Raw genomic sequence first — 12,264 nt, forward strand, 5'->3', positions numbered from 1 at the left:
AGCACAGAATATACTTGAAAGATGGTAGTAGTACGGGGCAAAGAGAAATACACGCTTGGCTTCTCGTTATCGGAGAGAAATGAAGAAAGATGATGAAAAAAAGAAAAAAGAAAAGCATAGATGAACGAATAGAAGACTTGGACTTTTGGTGGAATTCAAGAGACTCTTATCTTGCGTAGAGTCAGGTGAAAATATGAAAGAGAAACAAAGAGAGAGAGAGAGAGAGAGAGAGAGAGAGAAAGAAATAGTCAGAGAGTGACACGATGGGATTTGTTGGCTTCATGGGTGGTAGAAAAATTTGAGAAACGTCCCCACGATACGATATCGAGAGCATTAAGCGCGAAGGACAGCTCTTATCGGCGACGTTCGACGAACGTGAAATATCGCGGCTCGTTTGATGCCAAGCTTACACGAAGTGTATGTGTGTTTGTCTGCTACGCGTATGTACGAAACACGAGTCGTGTTTTTAGATAACAAGAATGACGTGATATCCCTCTCTCTACCCTTTCCCACAGATACTCGTAAAAATAAAACGCTTTTTTTCTGCCTTTCCCAATCTCTTTTTCTTTTTCAATCTCTTCAAAGTGTTCAAGGATTGTTGTATCTTCCCCCTTTCTGTCTGTTCTTAAAATCAACCGATTGAAAGAGACGACTTTGTTCAACAAATATCGACGAATGTCGCGACTGGTATTATTATTATTATTATTATTGAAAATTGTTTTAAATTCTTATCAGTTAGATTTTCGTATATGAAAATTGAGAAATAAATTTTTTTATTATTTTATTTGTAATTAAAAATATTGCAAACTGTGCACAATAAGAAAGATAATTGTTTTAATTGGATTGCTTTATGAATTAACCAAATCTAATGTCAGTTTGTTTAATTCTTCATTGTCCACTTTTTTACGTTTTCATTTATCATTGCGATACAAAGGAAATGTTTGGTACATTAATGAATTTTTAATTTATACGAACTAATATTAGTACGATGAATTGTTTAGATGATAGTACACGTATTTCTTCGAGAGAGTTGACAGTCGCAATAATTCAATTTTGTAAAACCCTGACACTGTTGGTGTTTGTATATGTCATAAATTGAAATTAATTGTCGGAAATAATTTGTAATCTATAATCTACTTTTACGTTGTAAATTTTTCAAGTTTAATTTTTGATATACAACGGTGCCACGTGAATTATTTGCAATCCCCCTTTTTCTCGAATCATCCTTTAAATTACCCTTTACGAATGAAACGCGGATAAAGGAAGGAAATGTTATTACCTCGTAAATACGAGCTTGTATATTCTCATTGGTCCTCCTCATCCACCTCCTCCTCTTTCTATCGCGTTTGTAGCGACGAGAGAGCGAGTGATACTAATCGGAGGAGGCGCGTCCACGGCCCTTCCCCCATTGTGTCAAACCATTTATTACCTCTTCTCCGAGTAGGTACTCTACGGTCTCTTCTTTACAATCTTCGAATAACTTTCTCCGTTTGCGTTGCGATGGGTTAATCATACGTTTCGTTTCTTCTCGTCATACGACCCACGCGCTCTCCTTTCTTAAACTCGTGCGAAATTTATTTTCGATTCAACTCGGCAAAATTAAATTACGAATCTAACGATCAAAAAGATCGGATAATACTAATTCATAAAAGACCATTCAATTTTATCCCTTCACTATCTACTACTTTTTCTCTCTTGGAAAAAAAAAAGAAATAAAACAATATCAAGGTCAATCTTTCGAAAAAAAATCTTAATAATCCACGATGTTATAAACGATAAAATCGAAGGAGGGTAAAACAAAAATCACGAAAATGACTAGAAGAGTAAGGTATTCCCCGTTGGTATTCGATTTTATATTCGAGGGAAAAAGGGAACAACTAGAAAGGGAGATGGATGTGTACCGTCGACTTTAGCTGCTTATCCACCAGCAGATGAGAGATTATCGGGGCCATCCTGTACGGCCGTGAGAACTCGCCGTAAGGTCGCAACGTGATACGTTCTTTTGTAAGGTGCCTGATCCGGTCTTATCGTCGGAAACTGTGGAGTTCCGTTTAAGAAAGAAGAAGAAAGAAAGAAAGAAAGAAAGTAAGAAAGAGAAAAAGAAAAAGAAAAAGAAAAAGACCGAGACGGTAAGTTTCGAGACCCGTCCGTCTTGGCCACTTTGCGAGATGATAGATGGACCACCAAGTTCACCTTCCTTCTCTTTTCTTCCCTCTTACTTCTCATGTCCAACGGTCATCTTCTTTTTTCTCTGCTCCTTCATCATCTTCTTCACCTTTCTACCTACTCTAGCTAGCTCGTGCCGTTCCCCTTCGATTCTCTCTTTCACTCTCTCTGTCTTTCTATCCTCGTTTAAGAAGAAAAGGGGGCCACCACAAACTCGTGTGCTTTTTCGACTTCTCAAGTGGCAGCTCGTAGGGATTCGAGAACTGTACCTGCGGAAACGATCTCGATAAAGTCCCGATCCTCTTCGGTTGACCGCTTCGTATTTTTCCTTCGTATGTGTATGTGTATGTATCTCTCTTTCTTTATCTCTTTTTTTTAGTTCGAGAACGGTCAGTAGCGGAGATCGATTAAGATTCAGGTTCGAAAAGTATGCGGCCCATGGTGGTGGTGGTTTATTCTACGAGAGAAAAGCACCTAGATGAGAGAGAAGGAAGTAAAAAAAAAAAAAAAAAAGAAAAACAAGGGAGAGAGAGAGAAAGAAAATGTAAGGTAGACTGGCATCGGTGTAATCGGAAGATCGGTATTTTTTTTTCTCTTCCGCGCTCGTTTCTCTCGCGTTTAGATAGGAGAAATGCGGCCCACGTGTTATGCGAGCGAGCTTCCTGCCTTCTGACTTACGCTCAACCGAGTGAAAATGGAAAAAGAAATAAGTTGAAGAAGTCGGGTTGCCTCCTCTTCCTCCTCCTACTCCTCTTGGTTGCATCCAACCATCTCTCCGAATGATCTCATTTTATTTCATTTTCTATAGAGTAGTAGTAGTAGTAGTAGTAGTAGTAGTAGTAGTCGTCTTCGTCGTCGTCGTCGTTCTACCAGAAGTTGTTCGAAACTCTCCAAAGGATTTCATTAATATCACAGGCTGCATTGCGTGTTCATTCCGATAACAAGGAAACTCCACGTGTTACCTGATTAACGAGCTCCTTTGCAATATATGAATGAAATATGTTACTGGTTAATGTGTTTGCTATAACGAGAGACGATGACAATAAACTATCTCTTGAAAATTCAACACAGCTTATCTCTTTCGTAGTTGTATTTCCTTCAAACTCGTTCTTATCGCGTACCAATTTATAGAATTGGATTATTAATTAAATCAATTTAATAAGCTGACTTATCTCAGTGTTTTTTTACTGTTACAATAATTGTTTTTATTTTCATTTTTATTTTTATTTTCAAAGAAACATTTTCTTTTATTATTTTTTACATCTTTATAATATACATTCAATAAGATAATACTTTAATGAATAAGATTAATTAAAATAAATTAAAAGATCGTTGATGTAAAAAAGAAGAAAGGGAGAAAGAACGTGTAGAAAACAAAAAAGTATTAAGGGATTAAAGCCGTTGAACTAGGGAGATCGGCTTTAAAGAATTAAACATGGAAAAGGGGAAAAAGTCGCTAGTCTCATACGTACATATATACACGCATACGTACTGTACTGTCTCTCTATGCCGTATGCAATTCGATCGAAAGGGGAGTTTGCAAGTTACAACTAACTCAAGCTTTAGCAACGAGTGAAAGAATGTAGGCCGTGGATCGTCTGTAAAGTTTACGCGCCTGAGTCTGCGCGTTGGCAAAAAGAGTGAAGGAACGTGCTTGACAAAAGCAATGTGGATTATAAAACGAGAGCGTAATAATAATAAAAAGGAAGACAAAAAAATAATGTGGAGGGTGGAAAAAAAGGAAAGAGAGAGAGAGAGAGAGAGAGAGAGAGAGAGAAGGAGAAAGAGAAAGAGCATGAACGATCTCTCGCATATAATAATTATTCTCCCGAGACTATTTTTTTTTTCCCACGCTGATTCCTTTGTTCCTCATGTTTGGCAAAAGTTCTCTCATGGGAGAAGCTTTTTTTCGAAAAAGCTTACTTCCTTCATCAACCCTTCTTTTGTTTTCTCTTCGTCGTTCGTTCGTCTGCCGGTTTTTCATCGGTTCCATCGAAAAGTCTCAACACTTTTTTATCGTTTTTGGTTTTTCTTATTTTCTACGTTATTTGATTTTTCTTCTTCTTCTCTGATCTTTTACGATTTTCTACAAAGGTCTGTTTTTTTCTTTTTTTTTTTTCAAATTATTCTTCGTTATCGTTATTATTATCATCTATTATTCGCAAATTATTATTATTATTATTATTATTATTATTGTTGTCATCATCGTCTTGATTATATTATTATCAAAAAAGCTTTTATGAAAAAAGTTATTAAATTACGGAAAAAAATTCTATTTTCTCGTATACCTGTCACGAGAATAAGTTGATAGAACGGTAAAAAATTTCACCTTATTCCTTTTAAAACTGAATACGCCAAAAGATTAAGATGATAATAAAATTTGATGCGATGGTACTTACAGCCGCTTAAGGTTCATCATATTACTGAAGAGAAGATCCGGTAGATGACGAATTTGATTGTTATTGAGCCGCAGTTTTTCCACGCCGACCAGATCTTGAAAAGCCCCTCTTTGAATAGTATGGATTTGATTATTCGATAATAACCTGTCGACACGAAAAAAAGAACAAGATAAATCATCGAAGAATATATAATAATAAAATGCTTTAAACGAAGATTAGTCAATGTCGTTTTATATAATATCACTTAGAAAAATTCTTCGATAATATTTCATGCGAATGATAAAATTATTTTATTTAATCCGTTAGTAAATTTTTGTACAATTTCGTAAATGTACCCAAAGATAATCGGATCGTATTTTTTGAAATGAAACTCACGGAAGAGGATCGACGTTATGCAAGTAATTCTTCCGGCACCCACCCCCACACACCCCTTCTAATTCCCGTTTATGAAGCCGCACAAATGCATTGCCATCATCGCGGTCGTTAGCAAACTCCGTAATACATGCTCGAGGAAGTTCTCGACACTGAATATTCATAGTACTGCGGTTTCGTGGCGAGAGGTGAGCCGACTTAACTTTTATCTCTCACTCACTCTCTCTCACTCTCTTTATTTTTTTATTACACACTCTCCTCTCGCCTTTAAAACTTCATCACGGTGATAACGTAAAGAATGCCTATGTGAAGGTATTACTTACAAAACGTGAAGCGTTGCCATGTCCTCGAAGTCCGTTTTAAATATAACCGAAATATTATTCCCTTGAAGATCTCTGTAACAAATAAAGAAAAAAGAAAAATTAATATTTGTTCACGAAATTATTTGAGTTTCATTTAAATGTATTAGAAATTATCAGGTTAACGGAATGGTTAGTTCGTTCCCCTTTAATTTAGCAAAAGGTAGAACTAACCTATCCCAAAGAGACTTGTGTCGCCATAGTATGTTTCGGGAATTTATATGGGTCAGTAGATACCCATATACGGGCGATACAGGTCTTCTTTTTTTTTTCTTACGGCAAGGTTAACATCTTTGAGGTTTATCCCAAGAATTTCTATAGGTTCCACAGATTGGTATCGGAAAAAGGGGGATCAAAGAAGATAGGGGTTGTTGAACTACTGCCAGTGTTTATTCCACAAAAATTCGACGATCTTTTTTTAAATGATCTCACTTATTTCTGAATAAAAATTAAACTAAAAAAAAAAAAAAATAAAGAAAGAAAATAAACATACCTAATCATTTTACTTGAATTATTTCTAAAGTTTACTTAAATTATCTCTATAATAAAATTCTGTTTTTAGCACAGTTATTTGTAACCCGAAAATCTTCGATTAGAATTTTCAAGGAACAAGTTTTCGAGTTTTTAGATTTCTTTTTTTTTTGATAAATAAATAAAAATGAAGGGTCAGTGAAAAAGGGAAAGTTATTACAAAGGGGTTAGTTACATGGTACTACTACTACTACTACTACTACTACTTGGTAAGCGCAAATTTACTCGTCATTGTCGTCGCCGTCGTCATTGGAAAAGGTAAAGAGGAAGCTAAAGGAGCAGAAAAGATGAAGAAAAGAAGAAAGAAAAAGAAGTGGGCGAGTTGGGAGGGAGTAGTTATAGAGAAAGAAAAAGAAGAAGAAGAAAAAGAAGAGTAGGAGGAGGAGGAGGAAAAAGACGAGAGGAGTAGCCGTCAAACACAGCCGTATACCAGCCGTCTGCTCTCTCAGAAGTTATTAAGGCCTTATTAAATTGGTTCCTTTTCCAACCCCCTTCCAACTTTACTAGCAGCACCACCACCACTAAAACTACCACCATCTCCACCTTCAGCTCCACCTCCAACCAACCGGTCGTTCGGTCCTCTTACAGTGAAACTTTTTACCTGACAAAAAGGCCGACGAGTAAGAGCGAGTAACGAGGTCGGCCTATCTACCCCAAGAGCTTTTCTACATCGGTGAGGATTTTTCCTTCCGTCCTGGACGAGACTACGACGACGACGACGACGAGAACGAAGAGAAGACTAGCAAAAATTATTCCCTCGTTTTCATCTCTACCGTCTACGAGCTTCTTTTTTTCTATTAATAACGCAAAAACCCATCTTTCTTTCTTTCTTCTTCTCTTTTTCTCTTTCTCTCTGGTTTTTATATTTTTTTAGTTAAAAAAAAAAAAAAAAAGAAATTGTTTCCCTCTATCTTTCATAAAGATTAGGTTATTATAACCTTGTTATGATATTCATTTTTATACGATTTCAGTTTCGTACATTAAATCATATTTATTGAATGATTTTAATTGAAATATTCCATGTACAAATTTCCCGAAATAGAATGAAATACATAGGGGATCATCGGTAAAGGTTTATGCCATCGAATAAGGACAGTAATGGGGGCTGCTTTAGAGTCGGGTCTAGTACAATTAATATGCATTTCCAATTGGCACGCGTTCGGGCAAATCGTTCCGTTTATGACGAGCATTATGGCGAATTCAATGGTGATGAATCAATCATCGAATTTTGGAAAATCCATGAACAATTTATAAATGGCATAATATATCTCTTATTAAAAATATCTCTATAAAATAAATTAACCGATTGTACGTTGATCTATTTTCAAGAATAACACAATGACAATCAAATTCAATGCGATAATATTAAGTGACAACAACAAAAAAAAAAAAAAAGAAAAATAAAACACTTTGATCAATTTGATTTTAAAAAGAAAATCAACGAAGCGTTTGCGATTAAAAGAGGCACAAAAACCGTGATAAAATTAACGGTCCAATAAATATCCAAATGGCCATATTCGGTTTACCAGAGAACGGATTATTACGCCCTGCTATATAATCCTGATGGTAGTCGACGAGAGAATTAAAACGTAAGAGAAAGAGAGAGAGAGAGAGAGAGAGAGAGAGTGAGAGAGCATAATACAGAAGGGTGGGCGACGTTGGTATCTAATTATCAATTATTATACCTTAAAGAAGCTCAGAGCAACGAGCGTCGCCGATCGCATTATAGAATCGAGGTTCATTGAGTATCTCCCCTCCTTTTACCTCTTCTACTCTTCGTAGCGCGTAATCCACTTTATCGCTCGATTCGATTAATTCTCGACGAGGTAAAATGATCGCGGCTGGCAGGAAAGCTAACGAAGGCACATCGTGGGTCCATCGAGGATGTCTACCGCGTCTCTTCGAGGCCATTCTTCCCTTAAACCCATAACCACCCTTCCCCGATTCTCATCCTTATTCACCTCTTCTTCGTTTCTGTCATCGTACACTTCGTAAGAATCGTGCCTATTGTAAAGCTTTCGAAAGCTCAATCGACTAACTTAACCTTTTAGGTACTACGTGTCATTATAGTGGCTTTCGTGGATAATATCTTCTAAAATATATTATACTTAATTTTATTATTAATTAAGTTAATTGTTTAAGTAAAGTATATATGTGTGTATATCATTTTTATAAGAAAAATTATAATTTAATCATCAAAAACTTTATTTCAATGTACTCGCGTAGAGAACAGCCATTATTCGTCACACATCGTAGTTTTATCGTTGACACGTAATTTTTATTGAACCCTGCTGTACAGAGAAAGAGCCCCGCACACAATTCAGGAGTCCCTAAGAAGTAAAAACGAAAAAGGTAATAAGAGAATAAAAAGGTAGAACTTCCTTTTCGTTTAGTTCATACGACAAATTTGTACTTCCATGAACTTTAATGCGGCTTTTCCTGATGGTGGTGGTGATGGTGGTGGTCCTTAGCCATCATCTCGTACTGGTGTTACGCTCAATTAAAATAACTCGACACCTTCTTGGAATATGATAATGGTGATAGCACGTGTTATCGCATATCACGGTATGAATTTCTTTGCTCGTCCTATGCCGCATTGAAACTCCTTTTTAAAGAGACTTCAAAAGAGATTTAGAGAAAGTGAATAAGAGTGTGTGAGAGAGAGAGAGAAAAAAATATTGGAGTGGGTCGTAATTCTTTGAAGAAGACGTTTTAAGAGAAACGTTACGGATTAACTATGATTAGTCTGCTAACGAAATACGAAGTACTTGCGAAGAAGAAAAGATGAGAGTGAGTGAGTGAGTGAGTGAGTGAATGAGTGAGTGAGAGAGTGAGAGATAGTGCATGCAAGTACCTTACCTCATGAAAATTTATTACATCATAAGGAAGGTATAAATATTTGTGGTATGAATTATGTCCCTTGTGAGAGAAAATGAGAGAGTAAGAGAGTGAGAGAGAGATGAGTTTTGAATTAGTGGTATATAAGAAAGTTAAGAAATGTTTTTACTCGTCACATTTCTGTGGATCTTAGACAGAAATATGATATAAATATTGTCGAGCGATTAAATTCGTTGACGCTGTTACGATATCAAGAGAGAGAGAGAGAGAGAGAGAGAGAGAGAGAGAGTATTTGACTGTACGAAGATCGATGTACCGGTAGGGTAGATAAATCGAAAGGAGTTACTTCTTAAACGAAACGATCGATCGTTTATAATCGTTTCATGTCGATGGAGATAAATGAATTTACGATATATATCTCTCTCTCCGAGTTATAGTAGAATAATTTAAAAAAGAAAGATCTTGACGTATACGTTGTGGTAAGTGTTACAAACAAGTTGAGTTCGAATAAATTCAAAAACAGAAATGTAATAATAAACAACTGAATAGGATAGAAAATCTGAAATGTTTTCAAGTGATGTCACGTTTCGATAGAACATGAATATTTGCTTTCGTAAGAAAATATTCTTATACTCGATCAATATCCTTTCACTTTGAACGCAATTTAAAAACTAATGGTAAGATCAAAAGTATATGTAATAAATAACTATATTTTATATCTCACACACAGTTTATAATATATGAGTGAATTCTATACTAGATAAGAACTAAGAAAATATATGTAAGGTTGACACGCGATATTATCCTAGGATTTCGGTACAACGGGGGTATTTCATCATAAAGATAGTAATCTCGTGGCGAAGGTCACGACAGAAAATTCCTTAGTATTTTATTAACCGTTTGGCCTACTAAATAATTCGACACGGCAACTTAAAAGCGACCGATGATTGCTGGCTGCTGTGGTGGTGGTTTCCGAAGAAGAAACATGAGACTTACGATGAGGATGAAAGAGAAAATACTAAAAAAGAAAAGAGTCAAACTAGAAACGTGGAAAGAAAAATTTTCCATTTTTTTTCTATTTTTTTTTTTTTTTTAAAGCTATCTTGAATCTGTTCTAAGGATGGATAGCTAGCAATTCGTTTTCTAGTTTCTAGCGTCGACGATCAATGGCTATAATGACGTCCATCGGAAATCCAATCGTGCCTAGACTTTCAGGAAGAAATGAAGAAAGAAAGAAAGAAAAAAAAGTAGAATGAAAGGAGGGAAGGAAAGGAAGGAAAGGAAGGAAAGGAAAGGAAAGGAAAGGAAGGAAGGAAGGAAGGTAGGAACGTCGTAGTCTTTCTCATTCTCGTCATCCTGTACTTTTGACAAGCGACTCACGTACCGGCTAACAAAATTACTTTTCGCGTCGTCGGGATGTTCGTTAAATACATTTCCATGGGTTTTCACGAGCGAAAACGTTGGAGAAAGCAGGGAAGGTAGAAAATCTAGTAGGAAGGTCTAAACCCTGTCTGTCTACCGGAAGAGATGGCTGCTTCTGCTGCTACTGCTGTTACTCAAGATATTCGATAGATGAGAGTATACGAAAGGATAGGTAAAATCATGTAGGAGATGAATGTTGTAAGGAATATTTGATAGGATAAGTCCTTACTGACGACTTGTACTGGAATAAGGTGTCCCTATGGTGTTTATATTTGAAGTGTTGTTGCTTTCGGAAAGGACCGCAGGCAGATGTAATCAAAGTTTGCAGACAAGCGTTCTATCTCTCTTGTTCGGACCCTTCTGTCAGAAGTGGGCAGATCCACGTCAGAACCAGATGAATATCCGGATCAATCTTCTCGTACACATATGTGAGCTAGTCAGCATGTTTATGTATATATGTGTGAGCGAGTACTTTGTCGAATAATAATTTAAGACAATAGCAAAAATATTGTTAATAAAATCGACAGATATTTTCTTTGAGATCTCAAATGATAAAACCAAAGAAAATTCTAATACATCGAAGTTTATTTTTTTTGAACATAGAAGAAAGAAATATATAACCACCCTCGCATGTTGAATTTAATATCGCGTTCTACTAACATTTGTCGAAGCGTTTGTAAGTAACAGACTTCGGTAGCAGCACGTTTCAAGTATCCATCAGTATTATTGGTCTATCCGTTATCGCATAACGTCATTGAAATTGCCGGAGGCTCGGTTGGATCGTGAGGGAACAGAAGGTGAATGATAGAGAGAAGAAAATAACGAGAGAGAGAGAGAGAGAGAGAGAGAGGAGAACAGACGGACAGACGGAGAATAAGAGTAGGAGAGAATGCAATGGAAATATCATGTCAGATAAGAAAGAGTACCTTCTTGTGAAGGAACGTACGCACGTCGACACTGAAATGTAAATGGAATTTCTTGATTGAGTTTACCGGTAGGTGGAGAAAGTGGGGTGAGTAAAAAAGGAAAAAGAAGGTGAGATGATGGTGGTGATGGTGTTTGTGGGAGAAGCCTCGACGATGCTCGGAGTCTGGGAGATATATCGTGAATTGAGAAAAAAAGAAAAATAAGTGCCGCCGAGTCGTTGATTTGACGTATCGACGGCTTTCCACTTCGATTATTCGATGCTTCGAGTAGTAGAACACATAGTAGGCGTGATAAAAATAAACGAAATAAATGTTACGCGTGATGCCTATTTTATAGAGAAACACGCATCGACATTCTGTATTTTATAGTTAAATAAATAAAGACAAATTTTTCTATCTCTTTCTATCTCGTGGTATTTCCTGTCGCTAAGGTGGTAAGCAAATATACGTTTGCAAAACGGTTTGCGCCGTAATTCAAAAGACGGTCGTAATCGACGGTAGTAAGGTACATTAAAATTTAACGGCTGTTATTTATCATACGTTAGTATTCGTCTTCGTTCTCTTGGTTTGAGTCGATCGAGATACTTAAAAGAATAAGAGAGAGAGAGAAAGAGAGAGTGGTGTTCGTTCAAACTTGCTCGGAGCCGGACGATCCTTATCGTTTGTGAAACGAGATTTGCGAGAAATGTAAGGGAACCTTGATCGTTAAAAAGGGGAGTCAAAATAAAAGTCGAAGAAAGCTTTTTTTTTTTTTTAACGTAGCTTATAAAAACAACCAATCCGTTCGATTTTTATTGCAATTCTTTTCTTCTCGATGTCATCAATGAAAGAAAAAAAAAAAGAGAAAAATAAAGACAATACAAAGGGACAACTCAAAAATATATTGTGATATGTAGCAGTGTACATTACACACGTACTACGTGAGAAGAGAGAATTGTATAAGAAGGAGAAGAATAAGGAGGTGGAGGTGATGGTGGAGGAGGAGGAGGAGGAGGAATAAGAAGGAGAAGAAATAGAAACGGGGCGTTGTGAAACTCTCGCGTCTGAATTTATTGGGCTGGCTCGCCTCCAGATGAAACTTCTTTTTTGCTCCTCTACACTTTCTGGTCATTCTTCATCCAGGATACCGCTCCGCTCGCTCGCGAGTAAGCGAACAAGCGAACGAACGAACGAACGAACGAACGAACGAACGAACGAACGAACGTACGAACGAGAGAACGAGCGAGTCAGTGAACGAGTGAACGCGTCAAC

The 12,264-nt window shown here is 36.7% G+C and overlaps 1 protein-coding gene across 3 annotated transcripts in view; it reads right to left on the reverse strand.

Annotated features, from left to right (window-relative positions):
* Positions 1-12,264, reverse strand: part of sli (slit guidance ligand) — a 240,846-nt gene that overhangs the window by 20,452 nt on the left and 208,130 nt on the right. For all 3 annotated transcript variants that reach the window (XM_089173985.1, XM_089173980.1, XM_089173976.1), the window contains exons 2-3: positions 5,261-5,332; positions 4,566-4,709 (exon numbers count right to left, since the gene is read on the reverse strand). In XM_089173985.1, the coding sequence (XP_089030111.1) occupies positions 4,566-4,709; positions 5,261-5,280 (164 nt within the window). In that variant the 5' untranslated portion in view covers positions 5,281-5,332. The remainder of the gene's footprint in view (positions 1-4,565; positions 4,710-5,260; positions 5,333-12,264) is intronic.

This window comes from Polistes dominula, unplaced genomic scaffold (genome assembly GCF_049000335.1).
Source record: "Polistes dominula isolate Pdom_NZ unplaced genomic scaffold, Pdom_raw_medaka contig_28, whole genome shotgun sequence".
Taxonomy (NCBI): Eukaryota; Metazoa; Arthropoda; class Insecta; order Hymenoptera; family Vespidae; genus Polistes; species Polistes dominula.